At 49.4% G+C, this 14,038-nt stretch overlaps 1 protein-coding gene across 3 annotated transcripts in view; it reads left to right on the top strand.

Moving 5' to 3' along the window:
- The window catches only part of LOC105469638 (dipeptidyl peptidase 3), a 32,318-nt gene extending 19,532 nt beyond the window's left edge, over positions 1–12,786 (top strand). For 2 of the 3 annotated variants that reach the window (XM_011720946.2, XM_011720945.2), the window contains exons 17-18: positions 7,148–7,310; positions 12,187–12,786. In XM_011720946.2, the coding sequence (XP_011719248.1) occupies positions 7,148–7,310; positions 12,187–12,359 (336 nt within the window). In that variant the 3' untranslated portion in view covers positions 12,360–12,786. Of the gene's footprint in view, positions 1–6,284; positions 6,546–7,147; positions 7,311–12,186 lie in introns of those variants that run through there. The other variant, XM_071074222.1, reaches the window with a different exon arrangement.
- Positions 12,787–14,038: the final 1,252 nt, after the last annotated feature.

Here is a 14,038-nt window from a genome sequence, read left to right as displayed (position 1 = left end):
CCAGCCAGGACATCTTTAAGAATGAAGGACATTTTTAGACAAACAAAAACAGTTTACCATTAATAAACCGTCAGTAACAACACTTCTACAGGATATAATTTAGGAAAAAGAAACAGCCCCAGAGAGAAGGTTGGATAAGCTGTAAGAAATATGGCTGAGTGATGCTGAGAGTAAATATACAATATGAACTTTGTATACCAATAAAAATGATCAATTTGGCTGCGTGTGATGGCTCATGCCTGTAATCCCAGCACTTTGGTAGGCTAGATTCCTTGAGTCTAGGAGTTCAAGACCAGCCTAGGCAACATAGTGAGACCTCATCTCTACAAAAAATTTAAAAAATAGCCAAGTGTGGCCGGCCGCGGTGGCTCATGCCTGTAATCCCGGCACTTTGGGAGGCCAAGGCGGGCAGATCACCTGAGGTTGGGAGTTTGCAACCAGCCTGACCAACATGGAGAAACCCCGTCTCTACTAAAAATACAAAATTAGTCGGGTGTGGTGGTGCATACCTGTAATCCCAGCTACTTGGGAGGCTGAGGCAGGAGAATTGTTTGAACCCAGGACGTAGAGGTTGTGGTGAACCAAGATCGGGCCACTGCACTCCAGCCTGGGCAACAAGAGCGAAACTCTGTCTCAAAAAAAAAAAAAAAATTAAAAATAGCCAAGTATGGTGATGCACGCCTGTGGTCGTGGCCACACAGGAGGCTGAGATGGGAGGATTTCTTGAGCACAGGAGGTAGAGGCTGCAGTGAGCCCTGATTGCCACTGCACTCTAGCCTGGGCGACAGAGCTAGATTCTGTCTCTAAAAGAAAAAGAAAAGATAACATTGATCAAAAGTTACCATAAAGAAGGTGTCAAGTGTTACACTAGGATAGGATATTTACAACACATATGGTTAGTCCCCGCTTATCCACAGTTTTGCTTTCTGCGGCTGTAATTAGCTGCAATAAAATACAACAAGATATTTTTAGGCTGGGTGTGGTGGTTCACTCCTGTAATCTCAGCATTTTGGGAGGCCCAGACGGGCTGATCACCTGAGGTCAGCAATTCAAGACCAGCCTGGCCAACATGGCGAAACTCTGTCTCTATTAAAAATACAAAAATTAGCTGGGCATGGTGGCAGGCGCCTGTAATCCCAGCCACTCAGGAGGCTGAGGTATGAGAACCACGTGAATCTGGGAGTTGGAGGTTGCAGCAAGCCAAGATTGCGTCACTGCCCTCCTGCTTGGGTGACACAGTGACACACTGCCTCAAAAAGAAAAAAAAGATACTTGAGAGAGAGGCTGTATTCACCTAACTTTTATTCCATTATTTTGTTACATTTGTTCTATTTTATTAGTAGTTATTGTTAATCTCTTCCTGTGCCTAACTTATAAATTAAACTTTCTCATAGGTGTGTATGTATGGTGAAAAAACAGTGTATATATAGGGCCCTGTACTACATGGTCTTGGAACATATCCTCCATGTATCTGTGGGGACTACTGTACTAACAAAGGGTTCATATCTAAAATACATAAAGAACTTTTCAGCCGAGCACAGTCGCTCCCGCCTGTAATCCCAGCACTTTGGGAGGCCAAGGCAGATGGATCACTTGAGGTCAGGAGTTTGAGAACAGCCTGGACAACATGGTAAAACCCATCTCTACCAAAAATATAAAAAATTAGCCAGGCGTATTGGCAGGCGCTTGTAATCCCAGCTACTCAGGAGGCTAAGGCAGGAAAATCGCTCAAACCTGGAAGGTGGAGGTTGCAGTGAGCTGAGATCATGCCACTGCACTCCATCCTGGGCAACACAGCGAGACTCTGTTTCAAAAAATAAAGAAAGAAAAAACTTTTTTAAAAAAAAGTGAGGGGCCGGGCGCGGTGGCTCAAGCCTGTAATCCCAGCACTTTGGGAGGCCAAGACAGGCGGATCACGAGGTCAGGAGATCGAGACCATCCTGGCTAACACGGTGAAACCCCGTCTCTACTACAAAATACAAAAAACTAGCCGGGCGAGGTGGCGGGCGCCTGTAGTCCCAGCTACACGGGAGGCTGAGGCAGGAGAATGGCGTAAACCTGGGAGTCGGAGCTTGCAGTGAGGTGAGATCCGGCCACTGCACTCCAGCCCGGGCAACAGAGCAAGACTCCGTCTCAAAAAAAAAAAAAAAGAAAAAAAAAGTGAGGGAGGCCGGGCGCGGTGGCTCAAGCCTGTAATCCCAGCACTTTGGGAGGCCGAGGCGGGCGGATCACAAGGTCAGGAGATCGAGACCACAGTGAAACCCCGTCTCTACTAAAAATACAAAAAAAATTAGCCGGGCGCGGTGGCGGGCACCTGTAGTCCCAGCTACTCAGGAGGCTGAGGCAGGAGAATGGCGGGAACCCGGGAGGCGGAGCTTGCAGTGAGCCGAGATCGCGCCACTGCACTCCAGCCTGGGCAACAGCGTGAGACTCCGTCTCAAAAAAAAAAAAAAAGTGAGGGAGAAAAGATAACCCAACAGAAAATAAGCAAAAATGAACAGAAGAGGAAAATGAATTGCCCTTGACCAACTAAGGGAAGATGCTCAACCTTGTTAGTAATTAGGTAAGCTCGACCTAAGCTACGTAAGTTACAACTGATACCCACCAGCATGGCAGAAATTGATAACTGCCAGCATCCACTTAGTAGACTGAGCAATGAGGACTGCCACCCACTGCTTTTGGAAGGCTGAATTACATATGAATTTCAAGAAACAGCAGCATCATCTCTTAAAGTTGTGCATTCCTGTCACCTACACAGAATCAGTTCTGGAAAAACTTGCATCTGTTCATCAGGAGACATACAGGGATGTTCACATCTGCATTATTAGCAAAAAGCACCAGCTGGGCGCAGTGGCTCACGCCTGTAATCCCAGCAATTTCGGAGGCCGAGGCGGGCAGATCACCTGAGGTCAGGAGTTTCAGACCAGCCTGGTTAACATGGTGAAACCCCATCTCTACTAAAAGTACAAAAAGGCCAGGCGCGGTGGCTCATGCCTGTAATCCCAACACTTTGGGAGGCTGAGGCGGGCAGATCACCTGAGGTTAGGAGTTCAAGACCAGCCTGGCCAACATGGTGAAACCCCTTCTCTACTAAAACTAAAAAATTAGCCGGGTGTGGTGGCATGCGCCTGTAGTCCCAGCTACTCGGGAGGCTGAGGCAGGAGAATCACTGGAACCCGGGAGGTGGAGGTTGCAGTGAGCCGAGATCGTGCCACTGCACTCCAGCCTGGTGACAGCGAGATTCCATCTCAAAAAAAAAAAAAAAAAAAAAAGTACAATATCAAGGATAGTGGTTTCCTTAGATGGGGGCAGCCACAGAGTGCAGTCAAGCAGAAGCAGTAGAACTAACTCTGAGGTGAGGTGGGGGTTGTATGAGTGTCTGTTTTTCTTTTTGGTATTTTTTTTTTGTTTTTGTTTGTTTGTTTGTTTGTTTTTGAGATGGAGTCTCGCTCTGTTGCCCAGGCTGGAATGCAGTGGCAAGTTCTTGGCTTATTGCAGCCTCCGTCTCCCGGGTTCAAGCGATTCTCCTCCGAGTAGCTGGAATTACAGGCACGTGCCACCACACCCAGCTAATTTTGTTTGTTTGTTTGTTTTTGAGATGGAGTCTCGCTCTGTCGCCCAGGCTGGAGTGCAGTGGCTACGATCTCGGCTCACTGCAAGCTCCGCCTCCCAGGCCATTCTCCTGCCTCAGCCTCCCGAGTAGCTGGGACTACAGGTGCCCACCACTGTGCCTAGCTTATTTTTTGTATTTTTAGTAGAGACGGGGTTTCACTGTGGTCTCGATCTCCTGACCTTGTGATCCACCCACCTTGGCCTCCCATAGTGCTGGGATTACAGGCATGAGCCACCGCGCCCAGCCTTTTTTTTTTTTTTGAGACGAAGCCTCGCTCTGTTGCCCAGACTGGAGTGCAGTGGCACAATCTGGGCTCACTACAGCCTCCGCCCTCCAGGTTCATGCCATTCTCCTGCCTCAGCCTCCCGAGTAGCTGGGACTACAGGTGCCCGCCACCATGCCTGGCTAATTTTTTGTATTTTTAGTAGAGACAGCTAAAAGACACTGTGTTAGCCAGGGTGGTCTCCATCTCCTGCCCTTGTGATCCACCTGCCTCAGCCTCCCAAAGTGCTGGGATTACAGGCGTGAGCCATCGTGCCTGGCCAAACTTTTTGTATTTTTAATAGAGACGGAGTTTCACATTGTTAGCCAGGATGGTCTTGATCTACTGATCTCATGATCCGCCCGCCTCGTTCTCCCAAAGTGTTGGGATTACAGGCGTGAGCTACTGCGCCTGGCCCCAGTGTCTGTTTTAATGTTATTTACAGTATACATACTATATCTTGTATGTGTAAGAAATGTTTTATTTTATTTTATTTTATTTTATTTATTTTTGAGACGGAGTCTCGCTCTGTTGCCAAGGCTGGAGTACAGTGGCCGGATCTCGGCTCACTGCAAGCTCTGCCTCCCGGGTTCCCGCCATTCTTCTGCCTCAGCCTCCCGAGTAGCTGGGACTACAGGCGCCCGCCACCTCGCCCGGCTAGTTTTTTGTATTTTTTAGTAGAGACGGGGTTTCACCGTGTTAGCCAGGAGGGTCTTGATCTCCTGATCTCGTGATCCGCCCGTCTTGGCCTCCCAAAGTGCTGGGATTACAGGCTTGAGCCACCGCGCCCGGCCTATTTTATTTTTATTTTATTTATTTATTTATTTTTGAGATAGAGTCTCACTTTGTCACCCAGGCTCGAGTGCAATGGTGCAATCTTGGCTCACCGCAACCTTCACCTCCTGGATTCAAGCAATTCTCCCGCCTCAGCTTCCTGAATAGCTGGGACTACAGGCACCGCCATCATGCCCGGCTAGTTTTTGTATTTTTGTAGAGACAGGGTTTCACCATGTTGGCCAAGCTGGTCTTGAACTCCTGACCTCAGGTGATCTGCCCGCCTCGGCCTCCCAAAGTGCTGGGATTATAGGTGTGAGCCACCGCACCCAACCAGAAATGTTTTATTTTATAAAGGGTAATGGTCATACCTGCCTTGTTTACATGTCAGATGAGATAATCAAATGAGAAACATTAGCTTTAATTTTGTGGGCATTTACTCTGTGCTAATCACTGATCTGTGTTTCTCACTCATTCAGTGCATTAACACTGTGAGAGAGCAGAACTATTCCTGTTTAGAGATATTCCTGTTTAGGTGTTAGAGATAGAGTGGTTTAGTAACTTGTCCGAGGTTACACTGCCTGTAAGTGACCGGGCCCAGCGTTTTGCAGGGTGTCTTAGTCTGTTTTGTGCTGTTGTAACACACCAAAATACCAGAGGCTGGGTGATTTATAAAGAACAGAAATTGGCCAGGTGTGGTGGCTCACGCCTGTAATCCCAGCACTTTGGGAGGCCAGGGCAGGGCAGATCACGAGGTCAAGAGATGGAGACCAGCCTGGCTAACACAGTGAAACCCCATCTTTACTAAAAACACAAAAAATTAGCCGGACGTGGTGGCATGTGTCTGTAGTCCCAGCTACTCGGGAGGCTGAGCTAGGAGAATTGCTTGAACCCGGGAAGCAGATGTTGCAGTGAGCCAAGATTGCTCCATTGCACTCCAGCTTGGGTGGCAGAGCGAGACTCTGTCTCAGAAAAAAAAAAAGTGTCTGGGCGTGGTGGCTCGCGTCTGTAATCCCAGCACTTTGGGAGGCCGAGGCGGGCGGATCACGAGGTCAGGAGGTCAAGACCATCCTGGCTAACACGGTGAAACCCCGTCTCTACTAAAAATACAAAACGTTAGTTGGGTGTGGTGGCGGGTGCCTTTAGTCCCAGCTACCAGGAGGCTGAGGCAGGAGAATACCGTGGACTCGGGAGGCGGAGTTTGAAGTGAGCCAAGATCACACCACTGCACTCCAGTCTGGGCAACAGAGCGAGACTCTGTCTCAAAAAAAAAAAGAACAGAAATTTATTTCTGACAGTTCTGGAGGTGGGGAAGTTCAAGATCAAGGCACCAGCTGGTTCATTGTCTGGTGAAGGCTGCTCTCCCCTTCCATCCAAGATGATACCTTGTTGACGAATTATTTGGAGGAGAGGACTGGAAGGAATGCTGTGGCCTCACATGAGAGAAGGCAAAATGGCAACAGGGCCAAACAGGCATGAAGGCTGTTTTCCTTTTTCTTTCTTTCTGTCCGGAGCTGCGCGCCCCGGCCATAGCAAATAATAATTAATGATTAAACGCCCGAGCTCTATTCCTTTCCACCTTCTACCTCCTCCCTAGATTTGTTGTTTCTCTTTTGTATCAATACCTCATAATAGATGGCGCTCTTCCTGCTGCTTCTTCACTTGTTTTTCCCCCCCGCGGCGGCGAAAATTGTTACTTTGTAGCACAGGCACCATCCCGTGCCGGGAAAATTACCAACTGACAGCGCAGGTGCAACATGACGTTTGACCAGAGAAACCAATACCTACTTGGTCACGCCCTCTGCGATGAGATCATCTCCGCCTCTGGCCCAACCCCTTCCCCTCCAAGTGTATATAAGGCACTGCATTACCGCCATTAAACGAGACTTGATCAGAGCACTGTCTTGTCTCCATTTCTCGTGTCTCTTGTCCCCCAAATTCCCACTCCCTCCTCCAGGGCCTGCTTCGACGATCCCGCGGGCCGGGATATCTTTCTTTTCCTTTTTTTAGAGATGAGACAAGGTCTCACTATGTTAACCAGGCTGGTCTCAAACTCCTGAGCTCAAGTAATCCTCTCACCTCGGCCTCCCCAAGTGCCCAGGATTGCAGGCATGAGCCACCATGGCTGGCCTTTTATTTATTTATTTACTTTTTCCATAGGGATAGGGTCTTGCCACATTGTCCAGGCTGGTCTCAAACTCCTGGGCTCAAGTGATCCCCTGCCTCCTCCTCCCAAGGTACTAAGATTACAGATGTGAGCCACCACACCCAGCTTAAAGTCTCTTTTATAAGGGCCTTAATCCCATTTGTGAGGAAGGAGCCTTAATGGTTAAGTTGAAACTTAACCATAAGTTTCAACAGCGGAATTTTGGAGGGGACACATTCAAACCATAGCACAGACTGTCCAGGGCTGACCACAATCAGCTGTGGCCTGTGGCAGAGCCCTGTGGACACCGGGTAAGTGCCCATCCTAGACATTTACTCCATCCTTCCCACAGGTGCTGAAGTCCACAGGGGATGTGGCCGGAGGGCGGGCCCTGTACGAGGGGTATGCGGCAGTCACTGATGCGCCCCCGGAGTGCTTCCTCACCCTCAGGGACACGGTGCTGCTGCGTAAGGAATCTCGGAAGCTCATCGTTCAGCCCAACACTCGCCTTGAAGGTAATGGACTCTTGAGCTCTGTTAATGAGCACCACACAGGGCCCTCTGGGAAGCAATAAGAACCCATCCCAGGGCTCAGGGAGAGCAGCCTGGGATGGCCCTTCCCTTTCTGCCAGGGTCCTTCCCATGCCAAACCTCAGGCCCTAATCTTGGTATCGGTCACCACCCACCACCCCCCCGACACACACACAGTCATGCGAGTTGTAAGACAGTGACAGAAGATTTGAAGAATACCACCAGAGCAGGGGATAGCAGAACATGCAGACTTAGGGGGAAGCCAGGCATTTGTACCAAAGAATTAGACCTGTTGGGTACCCAGGCTGGGGGTCAGGTCAGGAGGGAGCTGGGACCCAGCAAGCCTAGTGAAACCCAGTGGACAGTGTGACTTGGTCGCATCTGGGATGGTGATCAACAGCTGCATCATCCCTCTTCCTTCTCAAGCGACAATTCCGGAGCCTCGCCCTGGCCACAAGGTGCTTATATCTTTTGAATTCAAACCCCCTGGGGACCCAGCCCCTGACTGCCTTCACTTTCCTCTCACCCCTTGATTCATCTTTCCTGCTGTTTGTCACTTGAGACACCTAAGATGATGTGGTGTTATGGAGTGGTTAGAGCACCAGCTTCAGAACCACCCTCTGACCTTGGCCTAGTCATTTGACCTTTCTAGACTTTGGTGTCTTCATTCACAAAGCCATTGCGGACCGCTTGCTGATATTATAGTGAACCTGAATTCCTTCTTAGAGTTTCTAAGTGCTTTCTGGGGATTAACCTTTTAAATCCATACAGTAGCCCAATAAGGTAGGTATTTTTGTTATCCCCATTTTACAGGTAAGGAAACTGAGGCACAGAGAGTAATTTGAGTAATTTGCATAAGGCTTATGCCTTTTTAGTGGAGAAGCCAAGAGTCAAATTAAGAGTGGTTGAGTCAGGCATGGTGGCCCCTGCCTGTAGTCCCAGCTACTTGAAAGGGTGAGGTGGGAGGATCGCTTGAGCCTAGGAGTTCAAGACTGCAGAGCAAGACCTCAGCTCTTCAAAAAAAAAAAAAAAAAAAAAGCATTGTCCTGGGCAGTTCTGAGGGTTAAATAGAATAATATTTGTAAAAAGTCATTACCTATTATTGGTGAGGAAAAAGCATTTATTTATTTGTTTTTTGGGTGGGTTTTTTTTTTTTTTTTTTTTTTTTTTGAGACGGAGTCTCGCTCTGTCACCCAGGCTGGAGTGTAGTGGCGCAATCTCGGTTCACTGCAGCCTCCGCCTCTGAGTTCAAGTGATTCTCCTGCCTCAGCCTTCCGAGTAGCTGGGATAACAGGTGCCTGCCACCACACCCAGCTAATTTTTTTTTTTTTTTTTTTTTTTGAGACGGAGTCTCGCTCTGTTGCCTAGGCTGGAATGCAGTGGCACGATCTCCGCTCACTGCAACCTCTGCCTCCTGGGTTCATGCCATTCTCCTGGCTCAGCCTCCCGAGTAGCTGGGACTACAGGCACCCGCCACCGTGCCCACCTAATTTTTTGTGTTTTTAGTAGAGACGGGGTTTCACCGTGTTAGCCAGGATGGTCTCAATCTCCTGACCTCGTGATCCGCTCACCTCGGCCTCCCAAAGTGCTGGGATTACAGGCGTGAGCCACCGCACCTGGCTGCTAATTTTTTTTTTTTAGTAGAGACGGAGTTTTACAATGTTGGCTAGGCTGATCTTGAACTCCTGACCTCAAGTGATCCTCCCACCTTGGCCTCACAAAGTGCTGGGATTATAGGCGTGAGCCACCGTACCCGGCCTTATTTTTTTATTTTTATTTTGTTTATTTATTTATTTTTTGAGACAGGGTCTCACTCTGTCACCCAGGCTGGAGTACAGTGGTGTGACCTTGGCTCACTGCATCCTCTGCTTCCGGGGCTCAAGTAATTCTGTAGCCTCAGCCTCCCGAGCATCTGGCACTACACACCCGGCTAAGTTTTGTATTTTTTGTAGAGACCGGATTTCTCCATGTTGGCCTGGCTGGTCTTAAACTCCTGAGTTCAAAGTGATCCACCCTCCTCGGCCTCCCAAAGTGCTGGGATTACAGGTGTGAGCCACCATGCCCAGTGGAAAAAGCTTTTATTTTATTTCTTTCTGAGATGGAGTTTCCCTCTTGTTGCCCAGGCTGGAGTGCAATGGCGCAATCTTGGCTCATTGCAACCTCTGCCTCCCAGGTTCAAGCGATTCTCCTGCCTCAGCCTCCTGAGTAGCTGGGATTACAGGCATGTGCCGCCATGCCTGGCTAATTTTTGTATTTTTAGTAGAGACAGGGTTTTGCCATGTTGGCCAGGCTGGTCTCGAACTCCTGACCTCAGGTGATCCGCCCTCCTCGGCCTCCCAAAGTGCTGGGATTACAGGCGTGAGCCACCGTGCCCGGCTGGAAAAAGTATTTATTAAGACGCTCATTCTAGATGCTTTTCCGTGCCCTCCAGAGGCTTCCTGGGATTTGGCCCCAACCCTTGCCAGCCTCACCACCTCTTCTCTGGCTTACTGTACTCCGGGCTCCCGACCCTTCTGTTTCTTCTACCCACTGAGCTCGCTCCACTCCTACAGCCTTTAAATAGGCTGTTCTTGCTGCTTGGCATGATCTTCCTCCAGATCTTTGCCTGTCTGGTTCTTTTTGTCCTTCAGCTCCTTGTAAAATGGCACCTTGTGAGAGAGGTTGTCTCTGACCCCTCAACCTAAAGTAACTGCTTCAGTCCCTCTCTATTCTGCCACCCAGCTTTATTTTCTTCATGTGCCCATCACGCTTGCCCATTTTTTTGGTGGTCACATCTCATGATGGGAGGAGCAGCATACACCAGTGCCTCATGCACAGCCTGGCACATTGGAGTTGCTCAGTGGCTGTCAAATGAGTGCATTAACAAATCATGCCAGCCACATGGACAGTACCATCAATTGCTTTGATATGTCCAGCCCTGTGCGAGCCATGGGGGAGCCACTGGGGACCCGGAGGTGATGACAGCTCATTGGGGATAAGATATGGAGATAAATAATCACACAAGGGAAGTGTTAATGAGCAGCCAAAAGATATAAACAGAACTCTGAACACTTAGAGGAGGGAAGATCGCATCCATCTTTAAGAGGATCTGGGAACGTTCTGGGGAGGAAGTGGTGGTTCCCACTAGATCTGAAGAACAGGTTGGATTTTCAACGGCTGTGATGGTGATGCACTGTAAAAAAATTTTTTTTTTTTTGAGGTGGAGTCTCACTCTGTCCCGCAGGCAGTGGTGAGATCTCGGCTCACTGCAACCTCCACCTCCCGAATCAAACAATTCTCCGGCCTCAGCCTCCGAAAAGCTGGGATTACAGGCGCCCACCAACATGCCTGGCTAATTTTGTATTTTTAGTAGAGATGGGGTTTCACCATGTTGGCCAGGCTGATCTCAAACTCCTGACCTCAAGTCATCCACCTGCCTCAGCCTCCCAAAGTGCTGGGATTACAGGCGTGAGCCACCACACCCAGCCAGGTCACTGTAAAAGTTTTCTATGGATTAACTCCTGACAACCCAGAGAGAAATGGTTATTATCCTCATTTTTCAGCTGGAAAATGAGGCACAGAGGGGCTGTGTATTTGCCTGCGGTCACACAGCTTTTGGGTGGCACAGCCAGAACTTGAACTCCAGAGCCTGTGCTCTTTGCTGCTGTACAGCTTGCGATGTCATGGAACATGACAAGTTGCAGAGAGAGGCTAGAGCAGTTGAAATGTGTTTGAGGGCAGTACTTCCCAGGAGTATTCAGGGGACCCTCAGAACAGCCCATTTAACAAATTGGTAAACAGGCTCGGAGATAATGATGCCATGGTGGCTAGCATTTGTTGAGCACCCCTTCGATGTGTGACTATGTCATCACCACAGCTCCTTTACAGATGAGGAGACTGAAGCTTAGGAGGTTGGGAAACTTGCCCCAGGTCCCACAGTAGACAGATGAAGTTGTTGCTGGACTGTGAGCTTCAGGACACCAAGGACTGTATCTGTTTCACCTAGTGTGGCACCTGGTGTAAAACTTTTATTATTTATTTATTTATTTATTTATTGAGGTAGAATCTCACTCTGTCGCCCAGGCTGGAGTATAGTGGCATGAGCTCCATTCACTGCAACCTCTGCCACCCAGGTTCTCCAGCCTCAGCCTCCCGAGTAGCTGGGACTACGGGCACGTGCCACCACGCCCAGCTAATTTTTTTGTATGTTTAGTATAGACAGTGTTTCACCATGTTGGCCAGGCTTGTCTCAAACTCCTGACCTCAGGTGATCCTCCCGCCTCGGCCTCCCAAGGTGCTGGGATTACAGGCATGAGCTACCATGCCCAGCCTAAATCTTTATTTGACTGACTGAATGAATGAAAGCAGCAATGCATTTAATACTCCCCCTGTAGTATTTCCTTCCTCACAGGGTTAGTGTAAAGAGTAAATTAACCTGTAATCCCAGCACTTTGGGAGGCCGAGACGGGCGGATCACGAGGTCAGGAGATCGAGACCATCCTGGCTAACACGGTGAAACCCCGTCTCTACTAAAAAATACAAAAAACTAGCCGGGTATTGTGGCGGGTGCCTGTAGTCCCAGCTACTTGGGAGGCTGAGGCAGGAGAATGGCGTGAACCCGGGAGGCGGAGCTTGCAGTGAGCTGAGATCCGGCCATTGCACTCCAGCCTGGGCGGCAGAGCGAGACTCCGTCTCAAAAAAAAAAAAAAAAAAAAAGAGTAAATTAAGTAATTAACCTAAAATGTAGAGCACAGGTTCTTTTTGGCAGAGCTCAGTAAGAAACAGCTGCTGCTGTGATTGTGATTATTAAGACTATTATGATGATTCAGTTTCCCTATTCAAACCTTTCCCTGCTGCTATTTTATCTCCATCTCCTCCCCAGACTCAGACGTGCAGCTTCTGGAATACGAGGCCTCGGCTGCTGGCCTCATCCGATCCTTCTCCGAGCGTTTCCCAGAGGATGGACCCGAGTTGGAGGAGATCCTCACACAACTGGCCACAGCTGATGCCCGATTCTGGAAGGGCCCCAGTGAGGCCCCATCTGGCCAGGCTTGAGGAAGATGTGTGGCCTCTCCCCTAACTCCAAGAAACCAAGGCTGCAAGTGGCCCTCCATTCGTGTGTGTTTTTAGGGGCTAGGGGAGGGGGAGGGGCAGGATCTTGGACCTTGGTACTACCTCAGCTGAGGGTGGTGACACTAACCCCTTCCATTTGTCAGCACTTTCCAGCTTGCCAAGTGCTTCCCCTCTGTGATCTCATTTCATCTGCACTGCCATACCTGGAGTGAGCAAGACAGGGCTCACCATCCTGTCTACCAGATGAGGAAATGGCAGTTCTGAGAAGTCACTGGTCTAGATTCCACAGGTGGCACGTGACAGCTAGGGTTCAAAATGTTCTCACCTAATCCAGTGCTCCTCACATATTAATTTTATAACCAGACAAATAAATATTAGAGACAACCACCATATTTGTGTGGCTCCTCCTTGCCTTTGTCTGTCTTCTCATTTGCTCCCAGCAGAGTGATGGGCTCAAGGCCTGGGGAGGGAGCAAGGAGGGCCATTTTTAGCCTCCCTTCCACAACAGGATGTTGACATTATCTCTAGATGAGGATATGCAGTCACAGAGCTAAACATAGCACAATCTTTGCAGCTCTCCTTTGTGGCATTCCTTGCATTTTTAAATGTTCCGGGGCCAGGCGCGGTGGCTCACGCCTGTAATCCCAGCACTTTGGGAGGCCGAGGCGAGCAGATCACGAGGTCAGGAGTTTCAGACTAGCCTGGCCAATATGGTGAAACCTCGTCTCTACTAAAAAATAAAAAAATTAGGCCGGGCGCGGTGGCTCAAGCCTGTAATCCCAGCACTTTGGGAGGCCGAGACGGGCGGATCACGAGGTCAGGAGGCCGAGACGGGTGGATCACAAGATCAGGAGATCGAGACCATCCTGGCTAACACGGTGAAACCCCGTCTCTACTAAAAAAAAAATACAAAAAACTAGCCAGGCGAGGTGGCGGGCACCTGTAGTCCCAGCTACTCAGGAGGCTGAGGCAGGAGAATGGCCTGAACCCGGGAAGCGGAGCTTGCAGTGAGCTGTGATCCGGCCACTGCACTCCAGCCTGGGCAACAGAGTGAGACTCCGTCTCAAAAAAAAAAAAAAAAAAAAAATTAGCTGGGCATGGTGGCTACTGTAATCCCAGCTACTCGGGAGGCTGAGGCAGGAGAATCGCTGGAACCCGGGAGGCGGAGGTTGCAGTGAGCTGAGATCGTGCCATTGCACTCCAGCCCTGGCGACAGAGCGAGACTCCATCTCAAAAAAAAAAAAAAAAAAAAAAAAAAAAAAAAAAAAAAAGTTGTGGGAATCTACAAACTCAACTTAAGTCAGAATCCTCTGCATTTGCCCCATAACCTTCATGTTTTGTTTCTCTGGGCCTGGACCTCTACAGTAAGGCAGCAAGACAGGACCTGACCCCTTTTCAACCGGGTAACCATGAAGATGGAGACAGGAGGAGTTTGCTTTGCTGCTCATAAATGCAAGAAGGGGCTTCTTTCCAACCCTGGAAGCCAAAGGGCCCTGTGGCTGACCCAGAGACTGTAAGACCCAGACGCCTGGAAAGGCGGCTCTGACTGGGAAGGAGGAAAGATAAATAAGCTGGGAGAGATTCCTCAACCCAGGAGGGTGGCCAGCGCGTCCTCCTCAGCCTGGAGGAGAAAGCTTGGCGCCCGGAACCTTTGTACTCGC

This window comes from Macaca nemestrina, chromosome 12 (assembly GCF_043159975.1).
Source record: "Macaca nemestrina isolate mMacNem1 chromosome 12, mMacNem.hap1, whole genome shotgun sequence".
Lineage (NCBI taxonomy): Eukaryota > Metazoa > Chordata > Mammalia > Primates > Cercopithecidae > Macaca > Macaca nemestrina.
Note: the sequence above shows the minus strand (reverse complement) of the source record. Positions and strands in the feature narration are given on the sequence as shown.